The sequence below is a fragment of the Oculina patagonica genome, chromosome 5 (genome assembly GCF_052425735.1).
Source record: "Oculina patagonica isolate OP01 chromosome 5, crgOcupat, whole genome shotgun sequence".
Classification (NCBI taxonomy): Eukaryota; Metazoa; Cnidaria; class Anthozoa; order Scleractinia; family Oculinidae; genus Oculina; species Oculina patagonica.
In genome coordinates this window covers 16,521,435-16,537,949 of record NC_135762.1, presented here as the reverse complement: position 1 = coordinate 16,537,949, position 16,515 = coordinate 16,521,435, and the positions used below count along the sequence as shown (strand labels likewise).

The following is a 16,515-nucleotide window of genomic DNA, read 5'->3' as shown; positions in this document are numbered from 1 at the left end:
GGGTTTTAAATTTGACAACTTTGTGTCTCTGACCACGAAAAACAATTTTTTTATAAGTTTTTGGCGGAAACAAACTACATCATGTTTCTTTCCGACCTCGTAACTATACATGGACAATAAATTAAAGAAATAGATATTTCAACTTCGGCCACGAAATCAAGATTTTTGTCCGTTTTTTTTTCCTGAAAGTCGATTCGGATGCCCCCGCTATGCGGGGTTTTTAACAGACGTCTAGGCCCCTAGGTTGGGGAAATAAGCCGGGTTTTAACACTTGGTAAATGTTAAATTCCCCGGTAAGTCCCGGGGGTCGGGGGGCCGGGGTTTCAATTGACTGATGCATAAAGTGCCGTTATCTGGTTTTTGGCCTTGAATTTTGGTTGCATTAAGTTACTTTTGGTTAAATTTTTCTCCTTTATTTTTCGCTCAGTATTTTGGCCGACTTGCTGTACATAAACTGAATGAATTTTAGAAGTTTCTGTGAACAATTTCAGGCGGAAAAAGTCGACCATCAAGTACCTTTGTAAACTACGGTACGCTGTGTTCGGCGCGAAGCGAGAGACATTCGCGCACCGAGTTAAAATGTAAAATTTGTCAATTAAACCACCGATTTCTGTCAGACGTCGTTTTAAAGATTCCCCATTTTAATCGATTCCCGCTTTTAAAGATTCCCCATTTTAAAGATTCCCGCTTTTAAAGATTCCCCGTTTTAAAGATTCCCGCTTTTAAAGATTCCCCGCTTTTAAAGATTCCCCGTTTTAAAGATTCCCGCTTTTAAAGATTCCCCATTTTAAAGATTCCCGCTTTTAAAGATTCCCCGTTTTAAAGATTCCCGTTTTTAAAGATTCCCCGTTTTAAAGATTCCCGCTTTTAAAGATTCCCCGTTTTAAAGATTCCCCAACCCATTCCCCATTCCTCATTCCCCATTCCCCGATTCCCCATTCCCTGTTTTAAAGATAGCCCCACTTTATACGTACATGTAAGACTGACAGGGTGCTAAATACCGCAATGACAGACAATGTCGCGACAGGCGCATCAGGGTGTCTGCTTGCAAGACCGCACCCACTTTTGCACGCAAGAAAGGGACACTGTTACCAGTTTCACTTCAAAACTGAAGAGCCTAAAGATATGGAAACTACGAAGATTGGTCCAATTTTGTTAAAAATCACCATGTAAGTGTACTGAAACGATAAACAAGTGATATTATTGTGATGCCATCAGGAACTTTAGATGTCAACTTGAAAAAGTCAGGCTGATTTTTTTTCGAGTTTTGTCATTGTGGACTGGAAAAACACCTAGAAATTATTATGGCTCCCTTCTTCCCTCAACAAAAATTTACTTAACATCTCCATCTTGACGTACTTGGTGTATTTCATGCATAAGAAGACCTATTCGCCAATTTTAGTACTCTTTTACCGAAAAGCATTAAAATCCCCGTGACAGTGTCCCTTTATACCCAAGACTGACAGGGTGCTAAATAACGCAATGACAGGCAATGTCGTGACAGGCGCACTGCTTGCAAGACCGCACCCAGATTTGCACGCAAGAAAAAGGGGAAGACACACAAAAAGGCGATCTTCCAAAGAGAACTACGGTGAGGTAGCCGGGACCAAAAACACTATAATACTAAACGGCACACCCCGATTTCTTCGCCAAACTCCCGAAACGGAAAGAATAAGCTTTATTTCAATAAAATGGGAAATCGTTCATGGCGTAATGTATTCTAATAGCATTGAGATGGCGGCCACGATGCCCCCCTCCCTCCCCCCGATAGCAACGATAAAGTTTATATTGACCCCAAGGCGCCATCAGACAGCAGCAAAGGCTGTGCGGGGCTATCAAAACCCTTGTGCTTCCAGCAGAAAACACCCGGAAAATCGAACGTGGTCGAAAGAAAGCAATTTAGTAATCTGAGTAATTTGGCAGAATCGTAAAAACTCTCGAAGTTGTGATTAGGGGGGCCGCGTGGGATAACATTTCAAACGGCAACAAAAAACGTTTTGACTTGGAAATCCTTCATGCAACAAACGCCGAGCAAGTGCCTCGATCGCCGAGCCCACAGTTTCTGCTCTTAGCGTAACGAAGTCATTTGTGCCAATTTCAAGTACAACAATGTCTGGAACCGACCGTGAAATAGCTGACAGATGCTTGCGAGCAAGGGCCTCTACCGTTAAACCACCGATCCACAGTAGCCGTCCCACTCAAATGGACGGTAGACGGTAAAACCTGCGGCCATGTCCCTGCCTAGCCGCTTGACGAAGGAATGGCCTACATGTATGATAAGGACTTTATGCGGTTCGTGAGCCATTTGTATACTGAAGATGGGATAAAACTGGGTGTGCCGTGTGCAAATTAGAAAAGAAAAAAGGTGGCCCTGAATAAGCCCAGATCCATGGATAACTAAAATAAACATCTTATATATATACTAACCTTGCGAGATAGTGAAATTCCTGAAAGGAACCAAAAGAAGCAAAGCGATCAAAACGACGTGATCTGACTCCAGACAAAGGAAGATCTGATCTATGGCCAGGTCTTCCCCCCCCAAAATGACTTTAATATTTATTCACAGGCAAATAATTAACTTAATACATCGGGGTCAAATTTATAGCAGAAGTTAGTTTTCAGATCCTTACGTATAATACTGAAAAAGACATTATCTTTCAAAAACTGAATAATTTCTGGAGGCAAAAGCGTTAATGAGCCCATACATTCTTCATAAAATTTTGAGTTTTCAAACCCACGTCACAAAAACGTATTTAATACATCAGGCTCAAATTTTAAGCGAAAGTTAATCGTGTCATGGTCTTTCAATATTCATAACTGATAGTTTTGTAGCTCGATCAGAATCTGAAGCGCTTGTGCTTATGAGGCAGTGTAGGTTTCATGTTTGTGGAGGGAGTAAAATCAGAGAACCCGAAGAAAAACCCTTGGAGCAAGGACGAGAACCAGCAACAATCTTAACCCACCTATATGACACCGGGTCCGGAATTAGAACCCGGGCAACACTAGAGGGCGGCGAGCGCTGTCATTTCAAGGACGACACCTCATTGGTTAGTTAGAATGACGTCATGTAATTTTAGACTTAGCTTGTTTATTGATTTCACAGCCCCTCACACAACAAAAGGGAACTTTAAAACCAAAACAATAATTTCTGCGTTGGATTTTCTATGTTTATAACAGCGAAACGAATAAATAAAATGAAACCAAATAATCAATTTTCCTCTCCTAACATTCCTCCTTCCGAGTCCCCATTGCAAAATATTACTGACGGAAAAAAACGTAAATCCGTTTCTAAACGAGTGCACTCTGCAAGAGTAATGTTCAAGTAACGTACGAGATTCAAGTGAAAAAATTCTCTGATTAGTTGTCACTTTCGAACAAAACCATAGAGATTTAGTTGCGTGGTAGCGTGAGACATGCCGCGACGTCATAGAAATTCGCGCCAAATCATGTAAGTGAGAAGGTAACTTATGGGGTTTTAGCCAGAGGATCTTTTTGTTCAAAAAATGCACGAATTGTTTGTAATAAAAGAAAGTTGGGTTGCGGGGCAGGGCAGGGGTGGGTGCATTAATAGCTTGAGAATGGAAATGACCCGAAATATTTATACCAACAATAAATCAAGTCCACGGATTTAAAATAAAAGCTTTCTTATACATAACAATACCTACTATTATCAAATTTACATGGAAAAATTCCACTTCTAACATGACGTTGATGATAAGGAAATTATTTAAGCATATCCTCCTCAAATTTACATGTAACACTATTTACAAAATCTTTTCTATACAAAATCAACTGTTGATATGCCGTGGATGAGATGACCTTTAAGAACCAATCAGAGGTTTCGACTTGAATTTCAGACATCACTTTTTGCAAGGGGGCTCTCCAGACTAGTCTAAGGGTGTCTTTTCTTACGTTAGCGAACGCGAAATGTACGCAAAGGTGTGAGACATGTCTTGACGTCATACAATTCCGTGCCAAATCAAGGTAGTAAGAAGCCCTCCCCCTCCCCCCCCCCAACCCCGCCTGGTTAGTATCCAAAGGATCTTCTTATTCGAAACAATCTAAAGCACGAATTGTTCCCAGAGATGGCCGGGAGACTGGTTTACGGGGAGTGGGAGTGGGGTGTGTAATAAACTGGGCTTGAGAATAAAAACGGCCTGAAATATTATGCCAACAACAATTGAAGACCACTCCAAGTATAACAAATATTTATTATTCACATCAATACGGGTATTTACATGAACCTCATCGCTTCTCATCAGCGTACATGAACAAAATCTACTTCTTATATGCCGTGGACTGATACGGGCATTATAAATTCATATTCTCTTCAAATTTACATGAAACATTTTTTACAAAATCTTTTTCAGTACAAAATCAACTCCTGACATGCCGTGGACTGAGGTCTCTTTAAATGAAAACATCACTCTCTCCAAAGTACATATTATTCAGTTCATACTTCACTGTCTTTACAGGTAAGGTAAGTTTGGAAGCGAACCCACTGTCCATTTCTCCAGCGGATGCTCCCTCAAAAACTGTGCAAACTGACAGGCTTCACGCATTAATCTCTGTGATTCAGAGTCATTTGATTGCGGGAGGTCTGGTGCCTCACTTTGTTCAGACTCGTTCTCTGCAGGAAGCGAGGTTGCTCTTTGCTCTGCCAGTTTATTGATTTCAGGAGAGCTTATATTTAAAGACTTGACCAGCTGCTGAAGCCTGTTGCTTCTGTCAATCAGTGCATGTTTTTCGAGGATAATCTGTTCCTCAAGAGCTTGGATTTGTTGCTCCATTTGAGCTTTCATCTTTAACAACTTTGCCCTCTCGGACTTAGACAAGGAACTGCGAAGCCTCTGCTTCCTATAAGGAATGACAAACGGAATATTATTAAAGCTTTTTCTTTTTTTAATGCAATTGCTTCTATTTTAATCTACCAAGAACTACAACGATAATATTTCCTAAAAACCAACATGAATCCACGCGGGCAACATTGTTCCCAGGGTCCGATCGAAGATAAAGGGCCTTGGGAATGACTAGCACGCAGAAAATTTAAATTCCAAAATGACTTATAATTATATCCAAATTTCCCGTCACTTAATCTCCTCCAATATGATTGTGGACAAATGAACAGCCAATCAAACGAACCGTTTTCAAATTCCTTTGTTCTACGAGAGTTTTAAATGGTTGATTTGCTTGGCTAGGTTTAAAACTCCCTTTGTTAAAATCTGGCCAATCAAATCATGTGTCCCCAGAGCCACTTTTTTCTCGTGCACACGTTCCACAGACCATAAGAGAGACAAGAAGCTTAAAGAAGCTTAAAACTGGGCGGGAAATGACGTCTACATTAGAGATACAGTAAAAACCCGCGTATAAGAACCTAGAAATTAAGAACCTCCTGGCAGAAATTTGCTTCCTCAATACCCCAAAAGGTTCTTATATGTGGGGTTAAACTATTTTATTTATAATACAATAACTGTATTTTATCAAAAAGGATGTCTTTGGAGATCAAGAATTGCACAGGGAAGCTAAAAAATGCCAGTAAGTACCCCAAAATATAAGAACCTGTTTTGCCAAACTCTAAAAAAGCAGGTTCTTATACGCGGGTTTTTACTGTATCATATTGTTTGTGTTGAAATGAATTGGCCTTTCAGTGTATCGATTTGAGACACTTTGAAAGATAATTGTAAAGGTGTAATTGTGATTTTTCTGAATGCTTTCGTGTTCGTCCTGAGGCGAAATTTTGATGATATTAGTTACCTTTAGTCTGAAAAGGCGATTCTTTTTGAACGGAGGTCATTTCGTATATTTTTGTATAGAAAGGACGTTTCGGTTGCCGGTAAGGTGCGGTTAGAGAAAGTTTGAAAAGGGGTTTTAAATTTTCTAAGTCATTTTCATCGACGCTTTGTCAAGTTATTCATGACGTCGTGAAGTTCTTAGCGTATTATACAGGTCTATATATACATGTATGTCGGTACAACGTGAAAATGGTAGGTTTTTGGCCGTAGTTATTCTGTATATTCGATTAATATAAGGAGTTGTTTCAAAGGAGTAAAGTCGATTGTGCAAGTCATACAGAAGAAATGGAAAAGTTACTTTTGGTTTGCTTGATGGTGAGTGCGGTTGCGAGCTTTATGTAGGTAATCGTTGGCTGGTTTAGACGAGGGACAAAACGTGCGGTTGTGTGACTTGCTGGGAGAGAGACGCTTTTTTTTAGGTTTGTAAAAAATTTATGGGGAAGATGGATTATTGTCATGGATTGTTGTCAGGCACAGTTAATGGCTAGAGTGTGAAATATTATGGAAATAGCAATATATAAGTAATATATTATATACAGAGTACAATCATTGCTTTTCATTGTAATCACCAGCTGTGAGTACAGTTCATTGAGATTTTTCATTTTAAATAAATAAAAAGTGTATTTCATTATGTAAGTCGAGTGACGTTTGGGCCGTGAGGTTGTTAGACAAATCACATGGCTCTAGTTAACTTCAAGTGAGTTGCAGAATTTACAAACTGAAGACTTTTATCCCTGAAACAGAAGTACGCGATTGCATATAGTTCGTGTGTCGATTAAGAACATTTTTATTTTAAAGCAGAAGGCAAATGGAATGAAGCAAGAAGTGTAATTCCTCTACAGATGTGAAGTATTAATAACTGCACGGCAGTTTGTTCTTTGGCTTTTTGTTTACTTTGTTTTATATTTTAGTTGCTTCGCGAGTGTTATGCATTACTCTGTAGAGGTGAAACGTCAGATCAGCTGATAAAGTTGAGTCAGAATCCATGGGTTTTGTTTGAACTATAATCCTTCTTGATAATTGTGAGATGGTTCTTTATTGTGGATCCATTTCGTTAGTTGTTGCCTTTAATTCTTGTGTACTTGACTTGTTGTGAACCATGTATTTTCTTGCTCTGCAACTGAATAAAATGAGAGAAAGATCCTTTTAAGTTTTAGAACGAAGATAAGAAGATAAGTTGAGTTTGTAGGAGGCTAGTAAATTTCTTTAAGATGAAACCGGCTGACATTTAATATTTTGGTTATCAAGGACTGGATAGCAAATTGATTTTGTTAAGAATAGTTAAGTGTCTGAGAATTATGTTGGAGATATAGAGACCTAGAGTTAAGGAATGGAATGGTGTTGTTGAAGGATAACTGCGTTAGAGTATTCCAAATATGTGAGGCAGCGGGGTATGCGAGGCGAGGCAGTGAGGCATGGGAGGCGTGTAATCCCAATAAAAGGTACAGTAAAATAGAATAAAAAAGGGGACCAACACAAAAATCAAAAGTCAAATAAAATGCGCAACAAAGCATCTGTCCATATATGTGTCCGATAAAAGAGTGTGTACTGTAAAGCAACATTTACTGTCATCTACCATAGGGGGGAGGGGGGCTTATATCCGGATGTTTTTTTTGTTTCCATGTAGATGAGCTTATAACTAGACACGACTATAAGCAGGAGCACTTATAACCCTGATTTTTCGGTATGCGTTGATACTGTTGCATATACTGGTGCATCTAATATAAAGTTCCCAAGAAATTGTCAATTTACCACAAAGCTTCCCATACCTTTCAAATCCTAATTGATATGCACGTAGCCACTAGTACTATCATCAGGTTACGGTATCTATTCGAATAAGCGCGGCGCTGTTTATTATATTTTTTGCGCCTCAGATGCAGCGCTTATTGGATCGCGAGTGTGGCGCTTATTAAAAAATTGGATGCGCTATCTGTGGTGGTGTCACCATTCGTCTACTCCCGGCACTTCCACAAAATGCCACTAAAATTGTAAGTAAGGCCTTCACAACGGAACTATATATTGCAAGAATTCTGAATAGAGACCTTAAGGTAATTCCCTTGAAATAGAACTGCTCATAGATTTCCAACCAAACTTTGCCAGTTGGTTGTTTACCTTAAGGGAAGTTAAATTTTGAAATAAATCAAAGATCTCTTCGAGATATCGACTTTTTTGCATGAAGTTAGTATGAGTAGAAGGTTTATCCTGGGCATTGTTGTTCGAACATATCATGGAAGAATGCAAACGTCTTTCAGTTCAAGCACTTTTTTTTTATTTTCGCGGAGGAAATGCTGTATTTGTCAGTCGCGACGGCTTGGCACTTTGCAACTTTGGCTTGGTTAAAAATGGTAAACTGACGTTTGCCTTTAATCGAAATAGCCTTTGGGGATTTACAAACAAGAGGAAAACATAACTGGCAACACGTGAACAAAAGCAGATTTTAGCGAACAGATGAAATGCTTCCACACACAACAAGAAAAATTTTGTTCGAAACAACACAATGTGCTGTCCCCCTCCCCTCCATGGGTGGCCCCCATAGTAACAAAAATATCAATAACTTCGAGTCCAAATCAACATAACTTGATCTATTTATCATGCTGGAGAACACGGTGCAGAAATGTATTTTTCTTGGCGTTTACTGTCTTTTTATACCACAGCTTTGTGCATAACTTAATTCAAATTGCAGATTTTAGGAATGAGAAACTCCGTTAGCCTATAGCCTTCTCAGCCAGCAATCACTACCAAAGAGCTTTATCAATTTCAAGTCTGAAGCGGCTTAACATAAGATTCCAAACAAACCTACAACAAAAATCGCACTTGACATTAGCTTCATACATGTACCTGAAACTTTTCGATATTACTCTGATGCTCTACCATTATCAAAATTATCAAGGCATGCAAAATTATCAATGTTGGTTCAGTGGTATCTAAAAGCATCATACAGTACTGCATTGGTAAGACCAGGTTCCAACTTTAAATTCCATCTTGAGCCTAATCCTTTTAGCTTACTATTTTAAAAAGCTAACTTTATAGAATCACTGCAAGTACCCACAATTACTTATACAAATTTTACTCGATATAATGTTCGCTAAGACGTAAATTTTTTTTAAAAAAGGTTAAAAGGCTATAATATGTACAAATAAAAACCGAACGTTTTTTTTACTATAACGTCTGTTTTCCACTTTTCTATATTAAAGGAATTTTTTGTAACATTTTTATTAATCATTAAGTGAGAAAAAAAGATACAAAATCAAAAATTCTTTATTTTATTGTTGTAGAAGTTGGACCACATCATCTCCGATGTTTGTTGTTGATAATTCATGATTTAGACAAAAACATCCCTTCTATTACCCCACCAGAGACAACAGGAAACCACGTGATCTTTGGGAATGGGAAAGGGACACTGTGCATCTTTAGTTCTCAAAGGGCCAATTACTTCAGCACGTACCCTTCAACGGAGTTTACACCCCACCTTACCCACCCCTACACATGGTCTAACAAAGAATTCAAACAATTGTTATCGCTTTTTGCTTCAAGTTGATCATCATATTGTTTCCAGCAGTTAAAAATATTGACATCTGACGCCCTATTTTTTTTCTATCAGAAAATAATATTTTGCTTAACTGAAGAAAAATGATCCATAACTCCCTCACAGAAGGAATTTTTCCTAAGACCCCCACCCCCACCCCCAACCTGAGGGAACCCTCCGGAAATCCAATTTAGCTTCATACCTTTCCTTGCTGTTTTGGCCTTTGAGACCCCTCCCATCACCAGGAATTCCCAATCCCTTCTGTGGAGGAAGTATTGACATTTTCTGTAAACACAATTGAGAAATAAATTATAACATAAAACAGCCTTGCAATTAAATTTGGCACATGTGACCGGGCAAAAAAGCAACAGTTCACGCTGATATACTGCTAAATAAAAGAATGAGTAAAGCACTTTCTCTATGCAACATTTTGGTGTATTAGTTTAGTTCCACACTTCCAGTGGCAGTGAAAAAGCCAAACAATATTGGATACTGTAATGATTCGATTAAGCGCCCTCCTTCCAATAAGCGCCCCCTTCCGAATAAGCGCCCCCTTCGAATGTGTTTTTGTCAATAAGCGCCCCTATTCCAATAAGAGCCTCTATTCTAATAAGTGCCCCATTGTTATGAGCCTCTATTCTAATACCCCCCCCCCTCCTATTGTGGATAACCACCCCTATTGAAGTCATCGATGCATTCTCCTTCCCAAAAGGATTGCGGCCTCTGGGGATGAAAATGTCATCAATGTCGAAAAGATAAACTCACAAACATTCACCGGACGGAACATGTATATATTTACTGCTAAAATAAACAATTCTTTTAAAAGTAACTGAACTTTCAACAATTTGTTACTGACAGTTTCTGTTATTGTTAGTTATTTCAATATATATTTAAGTTTTGTTTTGAACATTTGGTTTTTTCTCAAAAAATTAAATAAGTGCCCTGTCTCAATAAGCGCCCTTCCATGAGGTGCCAAAAGTAAATAAGCCCCCCGGGTGCTAAATCGAATCATTTCGGAAATACTATTAGCTGTGCACTTATGAGTTATGCAGGTGCACTGACATGAAAATTGTATGCCAAAGCATCAACCAATTCATATCTAACCATAAAGTACTGTCGTCAATCTGTAGAAATTGTCCAACAGTTCATCGGATTATTTGAACATAATACATATGGAAAATCTGCCATATAAATGCAGACACCTTTCAATACTAGTAGAGAGGCTAATTTCTGTATTCTGAAGCTTGAATATCAAGTTTATAAATCATTTTAATGATTTATTAACTTGATATTCAATAATTAAAATTTTTAATGACCTTGACAATTGTAGTTAACACACCACGAGGTCAAATTATTTAAACAGCAAAGACACAGAAGCACCATTAATAATATCCCATTGACCTCAATAAAAAAAATAAAATTCAGTAAATTATTTATAAGGTGGTCAAGGCATGTCATTATCAACTTCACTGGTTTTGATCAGACGGACTAACTAATGGTGAACTTCACTTCCATTTCATCTCTCCCTTCAGGATATCACCTCCATATGATTGACAGAAGAAGATATATCATGTTAATTAATAAGTGTTGGATACATGAAAAAGTTAAAAAAAAACTTGTATTGAAAATAATTAACTGGTTAGTAACAGCATACAATAACTGCTAGTAACACTTACCTGTCCCTACCTCCTCCTCAGGTGCCTCAATTTTCTTTCTCCGACAAAGCGAGAACAAGAGAGGCGTCTGGGTACGAGGCCGTACCTGTTCTCCATTTTAAATAACGTTCCGGATAACAACTTTTCCATGGGTATCATGTGGAGCAACATGCCTGTGCTGTAAAGCCAAAATCTCTGTAAGCCATTGCCAACCCATCGCCTTTATCTTCACATAAAAAGCAACCTTTTTCTCCCTTCATGTGAGCTAATACAGCCTTTCCAGATTTAGGTATGCAGATGATAGCAGCAGTGTTCCTTGCACCACTTTGTTCCCATCAGTTGTTGAAACTATTATAACTCCTTAAATAAACAAAAACAAAATTGAGTTATTGAAAAAACTTTTCAGTAATTTTACTTAATCAAAAAACAATAATAATGGGCCAAGTCCATTACCACCACCCCATTAATACAATCACCTACCTATAATAATTATAAAGCCCCTTCAAGTTGACCTGAGCAAATGCTCAGTACCAGTCATTTTCTTGTTTAAAGAACACCTAGCTTTAATATTGTCACCTTGTGGCTCATTGGTGGCCACATGAATGGAATTACAATGTATTTATGATGAATGAGATGACTACATTGAATATATCAAACTCAAATGACAACACTACAGTGTATTGATTCTGTTGTTATCTACTGTAAGACAGCTAATTAATATATCTTTTTTGCCTAATCATGTGGAATTACCACTTCAGATAATATGCGTAGAGACCTAGAATTAGATGGGATTCCAGCTGAGATCCTGCCTAGAACTTAAGTTAGGATCCCAGGTGGGATCCCCCCTGGGATCAATGCACCGTAGCTAAAATTCCATGTGGAATTAGCAGCAGGTATCTCGAGTGGGATCCCACCTGGAGTAATTAGCAGGATCCTAGGTGACACCCCACTCAGGTCATTTTAGAATCCTTTAGGCAGCATCCCACGTGGGATGAACATACAGCAACCCAAGAAGGACTCACACAATCTCACCTTGCATTTTTACGTGAGTTCACCTGTCAAATTTTCTTTTTAAATTTTCACAAGTCCAAATAACACCTTTAAAAAAATAAACGATTAAGTATAGTAAATATCTTGAAAGCACCACAATTGAGAAGGTAAGATAAAGAATTCATTTCACAGCTACCAACAATGTTATCATCCCTTATCCAGGGCTGTCATTAAGGGCTGTAACCCGTAACACCTGTTACGGCTGATCATGAGCTCACTCAATGTTACAGGTAAACATTTTGATTGGTGTTACTTTACAAGTTGCATTCAGAATTAAATGCTACGGGTGATAACTTCAATGTTTGGCTGCATAAAAACTTAATGACAGTCCTGCAAGTTATCGTCATCCACCTTTACACTTGATTGCATGGTATTATAAGTATTTTACGAAGGAGTTCCATGGTGGGAGAACATAAGAGGCAGGGGAGTCCCCCCACTCACTTTTCTCCCAGGTACCTGGGATTTTACTTTCTTTCACTTGCATAACAAGTGAATGGCCTGCTAATGCCTGAGGGGAAGGGAGGAAAAAAAAAATCACTGGTCACAGTGCGTACAAACAAAACAACACTAAACAAATAACCCACTAAATGCAGTGAATTTTTCCACACACGAGTACTATGTATACACATGAACACAACACCAAAAAACCTTGCTGTAGTGATCTACAATTTACAGTTCTGTGATATCCATATTTTGAATGACGACTTCCACCGGGTTAGTAAAGACAGTCGATTATAAGGGGTCATACAGCAGGTCGTCACAAAAGTGCGAGGCAGCAAGGTGTGCGATCCATTCTAGTAAGCCAGCTAAATAGCAGATCAGATAGCTTAAATATAGCACTCCGATTTAAACCTTTTCATTTGGAGTAGGGATTTTTGCCTCATATACCTCGCTGCCATGCCTCACACGCCTTGCTGCTTGCACATGTCAGGGCCTGTTTACATATAGTTTCAGAATGACTTATATTTCGGAACAAGTTCACAATGAAGTTCGTTGACTGCATACATTCCACATGACATAATCGACCAGCTCAACCAAAGTCGTTTTCACGTGCGTAGTTTTCACTCAAGATCAAAACAAGATGGCGCATGTTTTGAGCAAACATGTTACCGGTATTTTTAATGCTCATGATGGCTATTAATCTGCAATTTTAACAAGCAATTTGACCATAGGGCTGCTTCTTCGGGCTAAACAGTAAACGCAATAATTTACATTTTTTTTCAAACTTTACATTTGAGTTCAAACTGTGACCTCTGTATGTGGTTTCACAAGATGCGGTTTCATCTCGGAATCAAATTCATTTAAAAACCGGAATGAACTCATTCGGGAATGACTTGACTTTTGTCTTGGTATCATGTAAACAGATAGAGTGAAATATATCGGGATGGGATTAACTTGTTCCGGAATGAGTCATTCATGTGTCATGTTAACACTGGCCCTAAAACTCTCACACAGCAGCAAACCGCCAGGTTTTTTTCTTTTTAAAGAACAAATTGCTTGTATCGGTGTATGACCAAAATTCAATAGGCTATCGGTTTTTAAACAACTTCATTCCATTTCGTAGCAGATCTATATGTGGGTTGTCCTAAAACCCGGAATGCCGGAAACCCGGAATGCCTGAAACCCGGAATGCCGGAAATCCGGATAAGAAAGCCCGGAATCTTAAAACCCGGAATGACCTTTTTGTGTACGCCTTTTTTCAATAAAATACGTGGAAATATGTTATTATTTATTTATTTTTTTTTTTGGGGGGGGGGGGGGGATTGGGAAGTTTGTTACGAGTTTCCAATTACGTTGCGAGTTAGCGAATCAAATTGTCAATTTCGATACAAAGTTTCAAATTTCGGCCCGACTGAACTTCGCAATTTAGCTAGTAGAGGAGAAACAAAACATGTTGTTTCAAAGTAATGGCGATATCTGAACTCAATGATTTTAAAGGAAACAAGTTACGAGGGGAATATTCCAGTGATTCTTGTGGCTCAAGTTGCAAAACATTTGTTTGACCAAATAGTCGACGTCAACGTAATTGGAAACCCGTAACAAACTTCCCAATCCCCTCCCCCCCCAAAAAAAAATTAAATAATAACATATTTCCACGTATTTTATTGAAAAAAGGCGTACACAAAAAGGTCATTCCGGGTTTTAGGATTCCGGGCTTTCTTATCTGGATTTCCGGCATTCCGGCATTCCGGGTTTCTGGCATTCCAGGTTTCAGGACAACCCTCTATATGTAGCGACTATAATGAGAGCATGCACCATCATGAACTTAGGCAACTATTTTTAGCCATGCAATATCAGCTTCATGCAGTTTCAAAAATTATTTCCGTTTTGTAGCAAGTTCCCCGAGCTTTATATAAACAGATTTGAAGCAAACGGATATCAGTTATCTTTATATCACCTTCAATGTTGCACACAGTAGCCAAAATAACTTTGCCTCCAAAAAGCGAACAAAGGGTAAAAGAAATATGTTAAGCTAATAATTCAGTAATTTTCTGGCCAAACAAAACCAGATCTAGCAAACACAGCCAAAAACGTACACCACGCATTTCTTCCAAAAATATACATAATGCAATGCCGATAAAATTCTCTTTAAGAACCAAAAACAATAACCCGACGACCATTGCTTTGAGTATTCTTACTTCACTAAACAGTTCAAGTTGTTTTAATAATTGGATCGCCGGTCCAAAATCAAAGCGAAAGCTGGCAATAAAAGTCAATAAACATAGGAACGCGCAAACTACATTCTATTATAAACACATGTCATACCTGAACTCGTCTCTCATCACCGTCTGCCTTCAGTGCACAGCCTAATTCAACCTCCTCTCACAAGAAATTCTTCCTGTCATCCTTAGAAAATTCCTTTTCGGTTCATTTGGATTCCAAACGCACATTCAGGCTGCGACTCGCCATTCTCGTCCCCAGAGTCCACGATCCCTCTAGTCTCCACCGGTCAAATATGTCCGCTATTATTCAAAATGGCGTTTTTGGCACAACTTTTTTAATCTTTTCGTCCCGAAAACTTCGCATTTACCTGCTTCCTCCCCTGTCATTAAACTCATTCCTAGCGTTCCTCCTAAATCTACACAACATCGCATGACGTCTCTCCTTTTCCTTCAAAATATACGCCAACAACAAAACCTCATTAACGAAACAGCAGGGAGAATGAGGTATAAATTGTATAATGAGCTACCGAATCTATGAACTGGACTAACCGCCCAGTTAACAAGCGGCTATAGGGACCAGAATTCCCTTGCAGTGCCTCCCTCTCACGTACACTAGGTAGTGTATAAATGTGTACCGGCGAATTTAATGCTAGAGGGTAGCTCTGCAATGGACTAGCATCCCATCCAGGGATGGAATAGAAATACTCCTAGAAGCTTACAGTCATGCGAGCCATGGACAAGCAAAGCACTTGCCGTTATGGGTCAATAGCATCGAACGCCGACTTTTCAAACATAATTTCAAAAGTAAACTTGGCCGTTTTCTCTTTGGAGTAATCAAATTGCTTTGTGTCGCCGTACTGAAATGTAACATTAAAATAGTGAAACTTATATTGGGGGTACCTTTAAAATACTGAAAAGAAAAAACAGTCAGACGTTTCGGAATATAAACCTTGTCACCAGTGTTCGTAGATGTCTCAAAGAGAAAACCGTTTTGTCTTTGAGACATTTACAAATGCTGAAAGAGGGGATATCTCCGAAATGTCTGACTATTGACAGCTTCCTTACAGTATTTGAAAGGCACTCCCGATATACATTTCACTATTTTTATCTTTAAATTTGTACTTCGAAAAAAATCTTAAATCTGTTTTCTGAAATGTAACAGTACCACCAACAGTGCGCACTGAATAGAAAGAGTACTGGTTGATTGTTTAACGTTGTTGATCCGTCGCATTATAAACTTTGGCAGCGGAACGCTTGTGAGAACGAAGATATGTTCTTTTAAAAAACTTTTTTTAGTCAGATCAGTCTTTCCTACGGCGCTTGGCGCGTCGGTATTTTCGTTGATTTCGTAAATCGCAAGCAAAAACGACGAAATAACAGTCAAACCTTTTTAGTTCCTTTTTCTCTTTTTTTTTTTCTTTGTATGAACTCCAAGCGATACCCATTTTGAGCAGTTTAATAAGAAACTTTATCTCTTTGCAAAAACACGTCTGAAGCAAACGGATTTGTTTTGCGACTGAAAAACTTTCCTTTATGACATAACAATGGGAAAAACGCGCGTGCAAAAATCAGCCAATGAGATTGTTTATAGTCGCATCTGATGGAAGCGCGCGCGCTCGAGCGCAAAAATAAACTTCTCGATTACCCGACTACACTGTATTCTTTTATAGAACTCTTTTTTATCCAGACTATATAATAAGATTTTCTTCCTCCCAAATCTAGAAGATACCTAATTACACTGAAAAAAACTACTGTTGCCTGTGATGGCGGGCATGGCAAGTGACATTTGAAGTCAATGAAGGGTTTCTCTTTTCTACTTCGCAGTCAAA

The 16,515-nt window shown here is 38.7% G+C and overlaps 1 protein-coding gene and 1 long non-coding RNA gene across 3 annotated transcripts; both read right to left on the bottom strand.

Annotated features, from left to right (window-relative positions):
* Positions 1-4,235: 4,235 nt before the first annotated feature.
* On the bottom strand, positions 4,236-16,181 carry LOC144653010 (uncharacterized). The gene is made up of 2 exons (XM_078512905.1): positions 16,073-16,181; positions 4,236-4,857 (listed from the first exon to the last, which is right to left on the bottom strand). Exons 1-2 carry the CDS (start codon positions 16,129-16,131, stop codon positions 4,470-4,472), a joined length of 447 nt encoding a protein of 148 aa, XP_078369031.1. The 5' UTR covers positions 16,132-16,181; the 3' UTR covers positions 4,236-4,469.
* On the bottom strand, positions 6,334-15,221 carry LOC144653011 (uncharacterized). Of its 2 annotated transcripts, none has more exons than XR_013570651.1 (3): positions 14,790-15,221; positions 11,080-11,333; positions 6,334-6,912 (listed from the first exon to the last, which is right to left on the bottom strand). It is a non-coding gene; the product is annotated as an uncharacterized LOC144653011 (long non-coding RNA). The 2 variants fall into 2 exon arrangements; XR_013570652.1 differs by lacking the exon at positions 14,790-15,221 and adding an exon at positions 12,006-12,037.
* Positions 16,182-16,515: the final 334 nt, after the last annotated feature.